This window comes from Chaetura pelagica, unplaced genomic scaffold, assembly GCF_000747805.2.
Source record: "Chaetura pelagica isolate M959 unplaced genomic scaffold, ChaPel_1.0 scaffold275, whole genome shotgun sequence".
NCBI classification, from domain to species: domain Eukaryota; kingdom Metazoa; phylum Chordata; class Aves; order Apodiformes; family Apodidae; genus Chaetura; species Chaetura pelagica.
In genome coordinates, this window is record NW_009953486.1 from 8,293,102 (window position 1) to 8,311,009 (window position 17,908).

At 39.8% G+C, this 17,908-nt stretch overlaps 1 protein-coding gene across 1 annotated transcript in view; it reads right to left on the reverse strand.

Annotated features, from left to right (window-relative positions):
• The window catches only part of EYA2 (EYA transcriptional coactivator and phosphatase 2), a 53,540-nt gene extending 38,949 nt beyond the window's left edge, over positions 1 to 14,591 (reverse strand). Inside the window, exons 1-4 of the mRNA XM_009998678.1 lie at positions 14,476 to 14,591; positions 10,616 to 10,664; positions 9,886 to 10,028; positions 6,951 to 7,067 (exon numbers count right to left, since the gene is read on the reverse strand). Of these exons, the coding sequence (XP_009996980.1) occupies positions 6,951 to 7,067; positions 9,886 to 10,028; positions 10,616 to 10,664; positions 14,476 to 14,584 (418 nt within the window). The 5' untranslated portion in view covers positions 14,585 to 14,591. The remainder of the gene's footprint in view (positions 1 to 6,950; positions 7,068 to 9,885; positions 10,029 to 10,615; positions 10,665 to 14,475) is intronic.
• Between the last annotated feature and the right edge of the window lie 3,317 nt (positions 14,592 to 17,908).

The following is a 17,908-nucleotide window of genomic DNA, read 5'->3' on the forward strand; positions in this document are numbered from 1 at the left end:
AGTGGAGCACAGCTTTGCTGCCACAGTTTTAGACTGCAACTAATGCAAACCAGCTGTGAAGCAGAAGCTCTTGAAAGAGACTACTTATTTCTACAGAGGTTTTAATTTTATGAATCTAAGGCATCTGAGTGACAGTTTGCTGAGAACATGCTCTCTCTCCTTTATAATCTGGGACTTCAGATGGATTCACTATCTCTATGCCAAAGAGTGATCCACATCTCTCAAGTGTAGATTGAAATTTCCCCTTCTCACACATTTCATCACTAAGTACTTAAAGAATCAAGCTTAAAATTAAACATGCCACTTCCTTTGCAAAATTCATGCATGCAGAGCTAACTTTTCATGCCAAACAGATATTTGTGGGCTCCTATTAAGTATGTAACACATAAACTGGCACACAATTGCAAGAAACTCAGGCATCTCTCAGAAAAATAAGTTTCCAGCATAATAAAACATTTAAATTGATTAAATATTTGGATTTTACTTGGTCTCAGGCCAGGAGAACAATTCATAAGCAGTTCATTCCAGAAACATAAGCAACATATAAAATTAGTCCATTTCAAATCAATGTTGCACAAAATAAATGCTGCTTATTATTAATTCATTATTTGACAGCTGATCAGAATGGGCTCCACAAAGAAAACAAATGCCCAGAGAATTTCACTGTGTAGGTCTCTGGCCCCAGATTTGTCTCTGTACTCAATACTGCTTTGCTATTCCTTGGCAAAAGAAAGTTTTCCCTGTTACATAACTGAATTTTCCTTTGTAATCTAAAAACTATTTTGTGGGTAGATGGATTTGGATATTACAAAAAAAGTAAAAAAAAAAAAGTAAGAAAAAAAAGTGGTCAAATCTTTTCCTGCCCCATGACAGTATCCACAGTGGTCTTTGGCCACAGTTTTAACTGTTGTGCAACTTCATAGCTTCATACCAGCTGTCATTTTAGCAGTAATAACTGAAGAGCAAGGCATTGTCTAGGAATTAATGACAAGCTGAGAAGAGATGGCCTGATGTGCCATAAAGGGGTAACACATGCTCCTGTGACCACAGGAAATGCTCTATATGTTGGCTGCTATTGCTGTCTCTGTATAGCTGATGCTTTTCTGTTAGCTCATCTGCTGGCACAGTTTTCTCTTTGTATTTTACATTACTCACTAAATGATAAAGTCTCTTATACTCCAAAGATTTCTCCCCTCATCCTCAGCATCAAGAAGCAGTTTCCTCAATTGCCAGTTTAGACGGTAGTTGCTTTAGGGCAAAAGTTGAATATGATCTTTTGTGATTTCTGGTCAATTTCTATTACTGAGTAACAGTTTCACCAGAAGTCTGAGAAATCAGTGTACTGCTAAGTTGTCAGAAAATCCAAACTTAGAAAAATGTGTGCTAAAAACCACAATATATTTCTAGTATCTAACTCAGGGTGTTGTTTGGAGATTTGGTGCTGCAATCATACTTACATGAGGACTTTTTAGGAAATAGCACATACCTTGAAATGACACTTCTTCACCAGCATTACAAATGTATCACTTTAAAGACAAAACAAATCTAACATCAGTTGCCTCCTCTTCTGATTTATGACTCTACAAATGAGTGGCAGTCCCAGACTGGTCATAGAATCATAGAATAATAGAACTACTCAGGTTGGAAAAGCCCCTTGTGATCACCAATTCCAACCATCATCCCTGCTCTACAAAGTTCTCCCCTAAACCACATCCACCAAAACCACATCCAAACGACCCTTCAACACATCCAAGGACAGTGACTCAACCACCTCTCTGGGCAGCCTATTCCAGTGTCTAACCACTCTTTCTGTGAAAAAAAATTTCCTAATGTCCAGGCTAAAGCTCCCCTGGCGCAGCTTGAAGCCATTCCCTCTTCTTCTATCGCTAATTTCTTGTGAGAAGAGACCAGCACCAACCTCTCTACAATGTCCTTTTAGATAGTTTTAGAGACTTATGAGGCCTACCCTCAGCCTCCTCTTCCTCAAACTAACCATTCCCATTCATATATCTTTGTTTCATAACAAAACAAATTAAATTTTCTAAATACAATAATGACACAAAACAAGACTCTATACAACACTATTTTAAAAAGGAGAGAAAAGTCATTCCTCACAGTAAGTAAGAGAACAGCAGATTTCAGTCAATTTGAATGTTACTCCAAGTCTGATTATATACTATCATATCTACTGTTACAAGGCAATTAAAATATTTTAATCTATAGTACCTTTGTGATATAATTTTATATAATTTTTATGAGCTATGGAACTTGACAATCTAATCTTTTACATTTATATATCTGTGTGACATACTGCATTAGCTGTTTGGCTTCTAAACCCTTACACATCTAATTTATTTTCATGCCAGGGAAGCATGAAAATAGATTTCCCCTTCTGGCTGGCTGTAAAATAGTCAGTTTTTTCTTTACATTCTTAGTAAGTGAAGAATGATCTATCCTCATTCAAGACTCTGTTCTTGCTCAAGAACCAGGCTAGAGTTGATAATTGGAATTAAAGGTGAAAAGCTGAAGATGTAGCTCACAACATCTGCATCATCTATGTCTGTAATGAAAACAACCAGATTCAGAGAGCAGAATCTGGCTTGTGAAGTACCATGTTTCTGACAACAGCCATCAGGGAAGTGAGGCTGCAACGTATTCCAGCCAGAGGTAGTGCTGGTACAAAAGAAACATGAGAACAAACAAACCTGCACCAACTACGTTGGCACTTACTGAAGGAGAACATTTGTCCTAGAGCCCCATGAGACAAAGTATTTGTCACACAAGAGATCATTTATTCCTTGGTGACTGATGTAACACACCTACAATGAGTGCCTCTTTGCTGGCTGGACCATGTAACTCAAATGAGGGCACAGTGAGGAGGAATCATGACACAGGCTGCTCAAGATTCACAGTCCAGCCACCCATGCCCACCTGCAAATGACTTCACTACATTGCCCTGGAAGCTGGTTCTCAATGGAGGCAAGCAATACCAAAGTTATTTCACATATATACTTGAGCTATTACCATCTTGCAATACTTGCAGAGCTTAGTTTAAGAAAATACTTTTTCCCTCACACTTTAAAATACAAAATTGTACACACTCCCTAGAGATAACTTTCTTCGCTGATCCCCTGCAAATCACCCTCCTCAAGATCTTTCAATATGATGCAATGAAGATTTTGTTCTTGAAGTAGGGGTTACAACTGTCACTTTTAAAGTCCCCTTGAAATTTGTTTTTATAAAAATATATAAATAAAAATGTATCCTTTTCAGCTGGTTTAGCCCATGACCTAGAGTCCCTGCCCATGTCAGCAATGGGGTGACCAAAGAACTGATGTGAATGTAGCAGAAGTCTCAGTGGTCATAGGGCTGGGCAGCACAGAGTTGTTTGCTCGCATCAGGGAGACAGAGTGATCACCTCCCCACCCCCAAGTGCTGTGGCGTGGGAAAGCACTGAGCACACATTCCAGGAGCACTCAGCACAGGAAGGCTCCTGGCTTCTCACTCAAACCTTTCACTAGCACCCAGCAAGGTAAACAAACCATACGGTCAGGGAGCTTCAGACTGTTCCTCTCATGAGCAAGGAAAAGGGTGGAAATAATTGATTGCAACAAGAAGACACGTATCCTCCTGCTCCCTTTACCTTCAAGTAGCACCTGCCACCTGCAGAAACTATTTTTCTCTGTTTTCTTTTGCATTCAAGGCTCAGTGGACTGGCTGAAATGATCTTCCTGGCATAAATATCTGAAAAGTGATTTCACCCAATATACTGAATAGTCGCATCATTCTCTGGAGCACTATCTGAAAGCACTTTGGGCACATTCATATTCATGCACATATGCATGAAGTTCCTCGCAGCCTCCTTTGGTAAAACACATGGTTGTCTCACTGTTGTTTTCAAGTCTAGCATTTTCAAGTGCTGGTGCACAAAATTTGCTTGTTCAAACCTCCTGATTGGACAAAGTGGCCATTTAAAAAACTTCAGTCCCAAGTGAGTCAAGAGTCTGCCTTTTCAAACAGCTCAGATTCTTCTAAGCTAACACAAAGCACATGTGGAAGCTGCATTCTGGGGAGAGGAAAAACCAACAGAATCCTAGACAGACAGGAATACAGTGATCTTCCCAGGCAGCAAAAGAAAACGCCAGTACTTCATCAATAGTGGTGTTACAGCCCATCAGTATCTAATCATACAGCAGTGAGTCAGGGGGCAGCATTGCTTCTTTTGCTCCAGCAGAGCACAGACCTGGCACTTGAGCCTGTTGATGAAGCTGTGACACTCCAGCAACTACAACTGCTGGTAACTGCAAGCCCCAGTTTTACTAAAAAGAGAGGACTTCCACTGCTGACAGGGTAACACAACCTCAAAACAAGATTGATATGTTCGAGGTGCAAAATGGAAGACAAAACCTGAACTCCTGTTAGGAGTAGGAGAGATAAAGCTTGTAGGGTTTAAGGTGACAAAGCAAACCACACACTATGTCATTTTTTAATTTTTTTGTGTGTGTGCCACATTCAAGCCACATGTCTCCAGCATGTCCCATGAAGGATTCAAGCCACAAAAATCGCCTTTGTGTCAGAGATTTGTGCTGACAAAACTAGTATGTGAAGTGTCAGCAGAGAGGCACCTCACAGTCTTCAGCTTTTCAAATAATTTCTAGAATAAAATGGGGTTCACCTTGCTTCCCAGTTTTTATAATTGTTCAGGATTTTATTTGCTTTCAGACTTGAAGTCAAAGTGGCTGTCTCTATCCACCTTTTACATTCAGGGCTGAGAAGAATTAAGTGAATTGACAGTTTTGCAAGGGGGATAGCTAAGTGTAATGACACAAAAGGACATTTTGCCTTGAAGTTTTAAAAAAGACCCCCAGCAATATCAAAAAGCAAAGTGAGAGACTTGATCTCTCTCCCCTTCCACAGCTTCTGCAAGAACTCAGGAAAGCCATGCAATTCCTTTTTTGTTTTCCAACCCTTGGAAAATCTCTGAGGGAAGGATAAAGCCAAGGCAGGGCTTGATCCTTGTGTGCATTCTTCCCTACAGCAAAGTCATTCCCCTTGGAGTGACTTTTTTCCTTCACTGAAAGAGCTCTGTTCATGTGGTACAGATGGACTAGCACTGCTGCTGGGAGAGCTGCTGCAGTTGTACCTGAGCTGCTTTTAAACTAGCAAGGAGTCTGGATACATCCAGCCACAGCAGGAGAGGGTGCAGCACAGTTATCCTGCATGGCTGATGGGCTTCTTGACTCTTCCCTTCACCAGCACCTAAACTGGGAAATTTTAAACTACTTCATTTATGCTACTGTTACATCTTTGACAGTCGTGAAGATATTTGCTAAGAAACAATAAGAATATTTGCATTTTGATAGCTTGGAAATGTTTTTTTACTCTTGCACTCATGGCAATTCATGCTTAATGCAATGCACTTGCAACTAAAGGAAAACAAAACCTAATCTTTTTTTTTTAGTAGTCAAGTTTAATACAAACACCAAAGTGGACTCAGAATACGAGGCCTACAGGTGAGGAATGAAACTGCACTTCCAGGGCACTCAAGGGAGAGGCACAGAGATGGACTGACATGTTAAGGACATAATCTGTTTCTCAGCACATACTCATTATTCCTCTTGTATGTAAAATGATTGATAAAGCTGAAATGGATATGCTATGGTTCCTCTCATTTGCTATTAGAATTGCATAGAATGTATCATCATTCTTTGCAGGATTGCCTGGACAGGTGTTTTTAAATTCAAATTACACAGAGTACATACAAATTTTAGTACTCTTCCTCCAATTCATGCTTAATGACTCAGCAAGTCCCAGGAAAAACCAATATAATTCACAAATATAAGAACAGTACAGATTGGAGGAAAAAGCAAATAGAATACCAGCCAAGTAATGAAAACCTGCCTCATGCAGTTCAGGTTTCTGACCAACAGCACCAAAATGCTCAAAGACATCAAACAGCATTCTAGAAATGGGCTAAAAGGAATAAAAAATGAAATTCTACCCTTTTAATTTACTTTACATTTCTTGGCAATTCATATTTAAACCCTTTCATTACTCTCTTGGAGTTGGCAAGTCAACATCCATTCTCCTGAGAGCTGATGTTTCATACAGCTTCTCAAATGGAATGACCGGAAAACTTTGAGGTTTATTTTTAGAAATAAAGCATATTTTGGCCCTCCTGGTTGTACAATAAAACAACATGTTCTAAAACTACAAGCACAAGGAACTTGCTTTAAGGGTACCCAACTGATTATTTTATAATCAGTTATTATTCTGACAACAATAAAAGTTATTCTAAACTTACTAAATCTTAGCTCAGTAATCTTCAGGAAAAAAACACTTGCTTTCAGCTCTTCTTTTCTGAACCAAACCACAGTAGTACATGGGTAATTAATGATGTTGGTACTTTGGGAGTTCAAACAGGCAGCTGTATCTTAGCAGGTATTATGTCTTAACAGTAAAAAGATTTTTTTAGTATCAAGGTATCAGTTTTTAAATAATAGTGGAGAGAACATACAGCAATCTAACCACAGAGCAAGCTGGTCAGGACAGCACAGCGCAGAAGGGTAATACTAGCACTACTTGCATGGAGTGTAAAACAACCTTTATTTCACCTCCACTCAGAATCTAGAAATTCACACTAAAACAACTATCTCACATACACAGTACAAAACTAATTTAAAAAAGGAAACCACAATTTGTGCAGAAAGGCAAAGCTGATATTGATCACAAGTGAAGTTTTGCTAGGGTTTGCTGGTGCTAAATTAAGTACCTCAGCCAGAAATTAATTCTTGATGAGTTTAACAGATCTACAAAGACTTACCTCCTTCCCCATTCTGATTGCCTCTACCCAAGCTTTTCATTCTAACTGCAAAAGAATTGGTCTAATATGGGGGTAGAGGATCAAGACTTGTCACAGCACATCCTGCAAGGCCCAAGGCCGGACTCACTGTGCATCTGGTAGGTGTAGGGCGCTTGTCCAGCGGTCGGGGCGGGGAAGCTGGATCCATAGCCCAGAAACCCGCTCTGTCCTGGGGAATGGCTCAGGCTGTCCTCTGTTTTGATGCCTTTGGGACATACAGTAGGAACCAAGAGCAGAACATGAGTGTTTGTCATAAAGAGATGGAAAAAAAAAAAGCAAATTTAGGAATTATCAATTTTTCAGCTAGATTTTAACCTACTGAATTTTTTTCTCCTAAACTTTCTTATGTATTTTTTAAAATTATCTGCATTACCTAACATCAATAATACAAAAATTAGTCAAGTAATTTCATACCACACAGTATTTGAGTCAGCTACATCTTGTATCCACACCCAAATGAACTTTTGCTAAGATGGGGGAAAACACCATGAATTTTATTATTTTAAAAAACAATTTCTGAACAAATAGTTTTGTTTTAGAATTAAATGAACTCATTGACTTGTGAACTTTCTGAATGGTTATCAGATGCAAGCAGTGATTAACAAAACGTCTTCAGTGAAATGACCTCAAGACTTCTGTTCTCAACAGTTATCTTTTACTTGCACTGTATTTTCAGCGTTGGTAGCAAAATATTTATTGGCAAGTCACACAGGAGGGTTATCATCTATTCAGTTAGATGTAGCATACTGTTCAGGAACAACAGTCAAACACTGAAGCCACAAAAATCTTTTCATTACTAAAATCAGGCAATTAAACTGACAATTTGCAGGGGGAACAGCAATAGCTGAATTAAACATTGCAAGAGTAAGCCTTTGCTGGAAGTGAAAGGAGTTTATATTTTATTCTGAGATGCTGCTGAGTTGTACAGAGGTATTATTAAAATAAACAGCTGAAAGGTGCATCTTATGAATCCTCAGGGCATGATCCTCCCCTCCTTTGCATGCCTATTTGCACAAAACAAAAAATGGCCACTGGACTCAACAAAGACCCTGTCGATGTTCTGCCCTTGGATTTATACACTTCCCAGGCTATTGCCATCTTTAAGTACTTTTAGGCAAACTGGCCAAAAGACAAGCCAAGTTCACGTGCCTTTCACCAAACATGCCATTCTTTAGTTTAATGACTCTTAAAAGCAAGAAGTCTGCAGTTGCTCAGGTTGGGAGTAAGCTCTCCCATATAATGTTTTCTCTAATAAAAATCACTTCTTGTAGCTTTAGGTGAGAATAGCTGCAGTGCAATTTGAGCACAAATTAGCAGCAAGATGACAATGCTGCATTGTGAAATGCAGGAAGTTTATTTGGACAGTGAGTGAACATGTGTTGGTGCAAGCGTCCGGCTCCATTACTGCTGGGGAAGCAGAGGGATTTGGGAGTGTGTGCAGAGAAGCCGCTTTTCATAACATCCCCAGCTTTTCAGTTACATCAGCACTCCTCATGCAAGCACTCAACCTACCCCAGCTACAATTAATCTTCAGCAAATGGGCCTTTTTGGAAGTCTAAAAATTGTTGTAAGACAGCAAAATAACTTAGCACCAAATTAATTTCCACACAATGTTCTGTTTTGTCTAGAAACTGGCCGAGTTTTATTTTTATGCCTAAAAACAATACTGCTTCATTGTTCTTGGTTGTCAGCCAGGTGGAATTTTTCATATGCTGTGCTGAGTATCTTACAGAGGGTGTATGTGATGGGGGAGGGAAATCACTGTTCAAGGATGCTAAGAGGTCATCTGCAGGATTTATAAGCAGCATATGGGCCTGACACATGTATGCCCTAAAGACTGTAGGCAGTAGCAAATGGCTCTACTTTCACCTGCTCTAACAGGACAACTGTTCAGAGTTTGCCTTGGAAATCAGCCAGCTGATGCAAACACACAAGTAGCTCCAGGAAAGTGTCTCAAAACGTTCTTCTCATCATCCTGGTAGAGCTTTGGCTCTGCCAAGCTCATTTCCCTGGCCTTCCAGACCACTGCATTGAATTTCACTTCAGCAAAAGCCTTGTCAATGGCCGTATAAAGCTCAGTGTCAGGAATCGATACTGTATTTGCCAAGCAAACAAAGGTGTTTAAGAGCACAAAAGAAAACAGGAACGGAAACAGAACTATGAAGCCATTTTAATGCTGCAAGACTCAGCACTCACAGGATCAGGTTGGAATAAGGAGCCCAAAGCTCTCCGTTAAAGAACTGTACCTAATTAAGAGTAGTGACCTTTTTGGTCTTTAGGAATGGAAAGAACTTCCCACCTCTCTCAACAGCTAGGTCTTTCTATGAAGTGCTTGAGGGCATTCTTAACACTTGGTTTACCAGGCATTCTCCTGTCAGGAGTGCTGGTTTGATTAGTCCTCTGACTAAATTCCCCAGCTGCTCCTGCCTAGCACAGTCTCCCCACAGCTGCTGGCAAGGCTGTACAGGAAAGCAGGGAACAAAGCTAACTCGGGTTAAAATGTTCCCTGCACCTTCAACTAACAGCCAACCATTTATACATGAACTGTCTTCCAACAGTTCATCCATACCTTACTCTGCTCTTAGTTCTTCTGTAATAATATACCAAAAAAATTTCTTAAAGGAGTTTGCATCACTGAAACTCCAGGGTGGCAGAAGAAGTGTAGTTTACCTAAACACCATATTGAATCAAAGACACTTTGTCTCAGCAATAAGTCATGGGAACACCTATCAGCTACTATTCATTCCTAAGCAGCACATCCTACTGAACCTGAGTTTCCCATATCCTACTACTGACAGGCTCCGAACTAGTTTGTAAGATCATAACCTGGGACATCAAGAGCTGACAGATGGTTCAAAGTTATCCTAACATTTTTAACCAAGTCAAATTTCCATCTAAGCTTAAGAAGAGAACATTGCCAAGACAGAAATGACCTTTCATTCTAAAGCCTGATACATCAAATATATTTTTCCAGGAGCAAGAGGAAGATGTCCTCAAAGGTAACATGATGTCAGAGTACTCACTGTAGGAGGGTATGCCATAGGGCTGCCCTGGAGGAGGATAAGCAGTGTATGCAGCAGCCTGCTGGATTCCTGCACTGTACTGAGTCTGTCCATACGTTGCCATTGTTGGGAAAGATGGGACTGTCACTATATGGGGATAATGTCTATTCATAAACAGAAAACAGAAGGCGATAGTTACTGCACATGATCTAGAGCACATCTAGAACACTTCTAGACATTTTGATAAAATAACATTCAAAGTATGATGGGGAATATTTTGGAAACTCAAAATTGACTTGACTGGGGCAAAAGTTTGTTTTATTACATAGCTCCTTATATGAGCTATTACAATTAAGCTACTTAAATGCCTGCAGCCTTTAAGACTGTGCAAAATACATGCAAGTTTAAAAAATAAAATCAACACTCTGATTTTTCACATTTCATTTTCATTTTGCCAAGCAGGCAAGTGTCACAGGAAACCTCTGACATTTCAACATATTCCTCTGTGGACACTCATAAACACAACAGTATTCAAGCTGATAAGGTTTGGATTCCCAGGGGTATGAAAGTGTACAGTACCTCAAACCTCCTTTCACTCCGTATCTAACAAGATTAAGAACCAGTTACTTCACTGGGCTAGAGAGATGCAGGGGAACAGGTGGATGGGTTTAAGGCAAATGCTTTTTTAAGGTGACAGAAGCCTGCACAAAATGGCTGTTTTTAAATTACAGCACTTGGCACAAGCACTCACTTTGTGGAGTACAGATGGAGAGGACACTGTGGTGCTGCTTTACTGCTGCCTGGAAAACAAAATTAAAGGGTCTTAGTTTTTCATCATGTTCTGTTCTATAGCCAAGCTGATAACACTGTTTTAGCACTGCTCATTTGAGAAAAAAATATACAGCAATTAAAGACTTTGTTTTTAGTGAATCTTCACAAACTGTAGTCAGTAAGAAAGTTATTCTCTGCTTAAAACAAATATCGATTACGTTTTTAACTGAGGGTGATACTGATTGATTGAGCTACTAGTTTCTTCTCATGGGACTGATTCAATCATGAAGCTGGGCTTTGGTGGGATGAGTAATATGCTAAAGGCTATAAATGCAACTACTATGATTATTGAAGTGATTTAAGCTCACTGCATTTTTTTGCTCTTTTGCTTTTTTTGGTACTCAACTAAATCATGACTCAGTTTCAGTAAATGTCCATTAAAATATATAAAAGTTAGAAAATTATTAACAAGACAATATTGTATATCTCCTTACTCTTGAATTTTTTGAGTTAACTATAACCTACCTTATTGACCTGCCAGAAATCAAAATAAACCAGTAGAAAATATATCACACAGGTTATATGAGCACGATCCCTTCTGACATACCAAACAGTTGTGTCCCTACTACTGAAGAAAAACGTGCCATCATCTTTATTTAGAGATAAATTTAGGTTTAATTAATTAAAATACTAACAAAATCTAAATTAAAAATTAAATAAAAATAAGAACTACACATAAGATCAGAATAGATTAAAAACATGAAAGTAAAGGTGTCTGTGCTTAGGTGCTTACTGAACTTTTTTCTGAACCGGAAAGCAAAGAGCCTTTTTTTGGTGATGTTCCTGAGCCTCTCTGCTCTCTCCGCAGCAGCCTGGCACACAGTCAAGTCCCTGCAAGCCAACTGCAACCTCCTTCTTGCCCCATACTTACATTCAAGAGTCTCCCAACTGTTCCACATGCAGCATCAGAGCAGTGTTACTGCAGCATCTATGCTTTAGGGAAGGTGGTTCTGGTAACAAAGGCACTGATGACTGAGGGGAACAGGTTTCCGAGTGAGCTGGCCATGACTGCATCATTGCTGCTGCTTATTACTATTTTTAAGAGAAAAACCCAGCTTGGGTAAATCTATCTATGCAGCAGACCTCAAGAGCTGGACATTCATGTCTTTCTGGCACCATGCTGGACATCTGTTCCAGCCCCTTCCTCTCCCCTCTGACTATGAAGAAGAAATAGAACAAACTGCCCCAAATACAGCCACTGTGTTCACATACACTTTCATCACCTACTCCTCGCTCTTCCTCTTCCAAAGTGCTTTGCTGTGCCATATCCCTTTCATTGCATCCTCCTGCACAAGAAATTCCACCCTCATGCCCCTTTTTGATCCCGCCTCACCTAAGTTGTGTCTCAGATCTGCCAGAGCTCTCCCTCTGGCTGAGTACACCTCCAAAACACAGCAGAAGGGCAAATATCACAGCTATAATTCTGTGTCCTCTTCCAGGGTCCCCTACAGACACTACGTGCTCTGAGCACTGACCTGTTTACAAAGGGACAGCTGAGGCAGGAGGTGTATGTCAGGGGAGGGACTGTGCAATCTATAAAGCCCTAATCACTAAAAGGATCACCCTGATCACTGATAGAACAAGACCATAAGGAGTCCTTCTTCATGCTCTTACAACCCTGGAATACCTTAGGAAAGTAAAACCCACCTGCAACCCTGCCTTAGCTCCTATAGGTACAAAATGTGGATAACAGTAACTTATTTCCCAAGCAACAACTCAAGAGGTCTAGTTTAAAAAAAAATAATTTAAAACTGACAAAGGATAGTGTCATATAAATGTACATATTCATTTACATATATATAGGAAAAAAAGGCTTGGTTTTAAATTCAAAGCTGGGCTTACCTGACTTACCTTCAAACTCACTATGAAAAATTTTATTTGGCTTACCTGAAACAAAACAGTTCAGAAGATTAGCTTTTTAGATTGTAAAAACAAAACCTTTGTAATTTCTGTCACACTGTTTCTCATTATCAAACAGAATTGCATTGAAAAAATGTATTGTTTTAGTTTTAATTCATTTAATTCATGATGTCTTTTATATTTGAAAAACAGCAAACTAGACAGTTTGAGCATAAGCTTAATTTCTATTTTAAAAATATTACATCCTCAAATTTTGTATTTTTGAAAGAGGTAAGTACAGACTAAATACGTTTACTAAGGATGCCAACTGGGGATTTATTGGTTGTGAATATGCAATGTGCTACTGTCATTGCCAAAAAAAGTCAAGTTAAACCTACATGTGTTTCTACACAGAAGTGTAGGGCTACAGGCAAAATGTGCATTTAAAAATTATGTTAATATAATTGCACATCTCATTATAAGCACCCATAAAAATAGCAGGCCAGACATGTACGTAGACATCTTCACAGGCACTGTGACTAGACCTGCTAAAATTAAAACTGTATGTGTAATACAGAGCATACATTTGTGTTTATTTATTGTATTAAAAGCTCTGGCATTCTGAGACTTGACAAACATACAAGTATTTTCCTGTTCTTCACATTAACAATAAGTATTTTCAAGGGAAAGACCATAATCTTAGTAGCACAGGGGATCATTCTGTAGAAAAATAACCATCATATTTCTGCAAGAAACATATCAACATGAGCTGTCACTAGCAAACTGGTTTCCAACAGTACAAGTGCTACATTGATTCTTATTTATTGCATAATAACATATAGTTCCTGCACCAAGAATTTACAAAATGATGTATTTAAAAAAATCATTTCTAGTTCTAATCTTTTCTGCAAACACGTACATTTAAAAGGATGTTTCCTTTAGACTGTTATCCCTTCAAATGCTCTTGTAAATAGGCAGTCATGATGTACGTGATTTAATCACACAATTTCTAATGCCCTAGCAAACATGCAAGCAAAACATCTCTTTGGCTTCTAAGAGCCTATAAATGAAGGGTTAAACACACTACTAAAACATAATAGCCAGTGCCTTTTGCTAACTCCTCTCCAACAGGAAGGCTGACAGATCCTGACCGCAGCAAACAATAGCTGGGATTGTACTAGCAAGAACTAGTTCAGCTGCATCACTTGCCAATAATTTTTTTAGCAGATTTAACATTCTTCTGTTTCCTTCACTTGAACAGTATGATGGAGGGGAAAGGAGGAGGAGAAGAGCAGATAAATTTCCATCAGTCTCAACCACTGAAAGAATTTGTCCTTGGTACCTGCCAAATGTGAAACTTCAGACCAGAGGTGAGCAGGGATAACCATTTGTAGATGACAGCAACGATCTCAGAGTGACCCAAACTGGGGCACAAGGCTGTGCTGGCAAAATGTTTTCTGGCTGCACAAAAAGCTGCTGGGCCTGCGAGCCCCACAGTCCCCACAACAGCAGCAGCACAGCCACTGAAGAACAGGGCCCACATTCCTGCCATCCCTGGGGCTGTTGTGGGCTCTAAACGAAACTACCAGCTCTACACGAGGTTTGTTTTATACCTCCGTTTATTGAAGTGGAACAAACATATACATGCATGTGTACATACATATGCATCTACTACACACACACACATATATATATATACACACATATAAAATATTTGCATTCCATTGCATTCAAACCAGTGCTGAACTAAAGGATTCAGCGACAAGTGAAGCATCTCCAAAAAAAATACCCAAAAATCTCAGTTGTTCATTCTACTGTAGAACAAACTGTCCAAAGCAGTGGCCTTACATGTGGTCAGCTCCTCTTGGCTACACCTATATACATATACACACACACATTGTGTAAAAGCCAGTAAACAATAAGCAAAAAGATGCAACCTACCTTCTATGTCATCTGGAGCCGTGGCATAAATGTTGGAAAGGTTAAGCTTCAGTCTGTCAGGGCACTCTCTATTTACAGTCAGGCTGGGTGGTATCACTAGATCTAGCATTTCCTTATACCTGAAGGAAAACAAAGGGGAAATATAATTTATTCATTAATTATGCATGCTTACTAATGATTCAAATTTTTTTCCCTAAGAGTATAAATATTAAAGCTGACTACCTGAACCCAGGCTTCATATAAATTCTACATAATAATATTCACTAAAATTTTCATCAAAGAGAAATGCTGAATTAAAATGAAGTACTTTCTTCCTTGGAGATTACACCCATCTGATTAATGCTTTCCCTTTCTTCCTGGATTTTGCCATACAAAAACTAAATTTCCTTATCTTTCATATGCCATCAGAGTGAGAATGTACACACCAGCGTACAGTAAGGCTCCAGAACAGACTGCTAAGGGCTGAAAGTGAAGTTTAGGGCAGTTAACAGCATTATCTAGTCTTACAAGACAATAAGATTAGTCCTAGTGACAGGATCTGTTTTCCAGGGGACACCTAAATCAGACACCTAACTTACAACGTCCCGACCATTAGGTGGCAGTGATACAAGGACAGTCCCTTTCACACAAATAACTTCATCTGATTTAACCCAAAATTTCAAATGAACAATATATATGAGTTGAGTATCCAAATAAAAGTGTAATGGTTTTTCTGTGTGAACACAGCTTAAAACTGTGCATTACACAAACAGTTAAAAAAAGAGAATTACTAACTCAGTATTTCAGCTCCCATGCACACCATAGAATCACAGAATGGTTTGTGTTGGAAGGGACCTTAAAGATCATCTGCTTTCAGCTCCCCTGCCATGAATAGGTTTATTCATCTAAATAGCACCATTTTCAACATATGTGTCTAACTCCAGCTATATGTCTTTTCAGAAGTCAGTTCTGAAGACACTTGCCTGAAATTGAGCTGCTTCCTTCCCTTGGAAGTGTTGGATGCTTTGGATTGGTACAAAACATGACATTAAGAGAAAAGATTTGCGTAACTGTGTTTGCAAGTTTGTGTAAAGACAACAGGGTGAGTACAGTAAGGAAACTGTGTGACAGTAGATACCTGCATGATGGCTTTTATACAAGGCAGGTTTCCCAGACACCTTTACCCCCATAATGTTCTACCCTTGTTTCCTGTGCAACCAAAACCTGCAGCTGGAAACGTGAAGAACCAACTGGCCAAAAAAAATCTAAAGCTACATTTGTAAATTAATTGTATTAATTTATTTTTTAAAAAAATACACACAATGCCACAGAAACTTATTTTAATTTTCTAAGACAATACCAATGTATTTTGCAGCTCCAGAACAAATTATGAAGGGGAGAGGACTCAAAGGTGCTATGTCCTTTGCTTTCTGCAGCCACATAGAGGTCATCCTCACTTCAGCCCCTAAGAGGCTACTGGGGGAAATTAGGGCTATTAGGGAAGAGTCTAACTGCTCTTGCACAGAGCAGGGTCCAGGCAAGAGCAGATGGGAGAGGGAATATGGTAGTGAGTGGATCCAAGGCACCTGGCTGCAGCCTGCATGGGGTCCCCTTTCTGATCAGCACTGAGTACCTGCAAAGGTGCCTGACACACCCCTGCTCTCAGGCAGGGACCAATCTGAGCTAGACTACAACGGGAGCAGATGGTATGGCAGCAACAGGCTGGGAGCAATTAATAGCACACCTAAAGCATCATGAAATTAAAGACAACAGAACTTGACACTGAGCTTCTGCAATAATGGTCTACACAATTCTGTGGGAACCAAAGAGGTTTGTTTGATTTTCTGTTTGAATACCACTGTATGACTTTACCAGCTTTGAGAAGCAAAGAACAATAAACCACATATTTTTTTACATGAACCTCCCCAATCACTTTTACAAAGCACTTACAAAGAGGTTAAGTATTGTTATGAACAGGCACAAAACAGATGAAGTACTTTACTTGTAACTGAAGTGCAAAAAGCAATGTCTGCAGCCCTCGTCCTCCTTTCTCCAAATGGGATCTGGGACCTTCTTGTCTGCCTCCCTTGGGATATGTGAGCATATGCATTTTCATTACTATTGTAGCCTCAAGTCCAGAGGTTGGTAAAGGATTCCTGACTGTGTGCCATGAAGACCAGAAGTCAGCAGTAAATGACCAGTGGGGTAGAAACAGTTCTCTGAATCCAACACTTGTGAGATCCATGGTCCCTAACTGCTGTGTGCTATAGATTTGCTAAGAAAACAGGACTGGCATAAAATCAGTGCTGCTTTGCAGCTGGAGGATCTTTGTTACTAGTGATCTTCAAAGGGCTCCTCTTTCAGATGTCCCTGCAAGATGAGCACAACTCCTGCCTCCTCCTTCCTGCCTTCAACACTGGCACTATAGCAAAGGTGACAGAAGTGAAAATACAGGTGCATAGGGGCCACCAGTTGTTCCCACAACCAGCGTCCATGCTACCAACTGCATGGAAATGCAGCAAGGTACTAGATTTGTACAAGATTTGTACCAATTCCTCCCTAAGTGACTCAGTCTAATGGCAGAGCCGAAAGAGCATTCCAGAACTCCTGACCTAACCCTAAACAAAACACAGCCCATGAAAAACAACTTCACTCAGTCCTAAAGGCACTGGAGCAAGTCATTCTCCAAACTGGTAGCTGCAGACAGAGGCGTCACTGAAGTCCATGGGCAGCAGCTTCACAAGAAGCCTCAGCATGGGGGAGGTAGGCAGATGCCTCAGAGCTATGGACCATCAGGCAGTAAGAGATGGTGATGGCCCTTCTGCACACTTGGCTTATGCCAGAGGAAAGAGATTTTTCTCCTGAAACAGCTAATCTCAGTCTTGTGCTGGTACAGGCAGCCTGCTGCAGAGAAAGGGGTCAGAAAGGCTTTTGTAGCCATCATTTCCCAGTGGGGAAGAACAAGGTGTCTCTTACAAGCAACTATGGATCCTAAGGCTCTCTTAAAAGCAACAGGCTAGGCAGGGACTCTTTTCCCAGAGGAATTACTTTATTCAAATACATTGGCACCAAATTAACTTTTAGTTGCATGACTAAGAAGGCAGAGTTCAGTTTTACACCAGGTTTTCCTTTCCATTGTAAGCAATGTCCAGATTTTTTTCCCCCTGTTTCCTTATGCTCTACCTGAGTTAAGGAAAAGCACTGCTGTCCCAGATCCTGTCAAGCTGAGGATGTTCTGCATTTTTTCTCAGATAACAAATGCCCTTCAGCATAATCCAAAACCCCATCATTCATTACACTGCCCAGACTGCTGCCAAGTGAATGGGAGCAGATGTTTAAAGGGAAATGATCTTTTATAATGATTAATGCACTTTAATTACATCATTGTTCAGATTTCATTAGCTACTCTCTGACTGATTATTTTTCTATTGGTTTTTCTCTTTACTTTTGTATT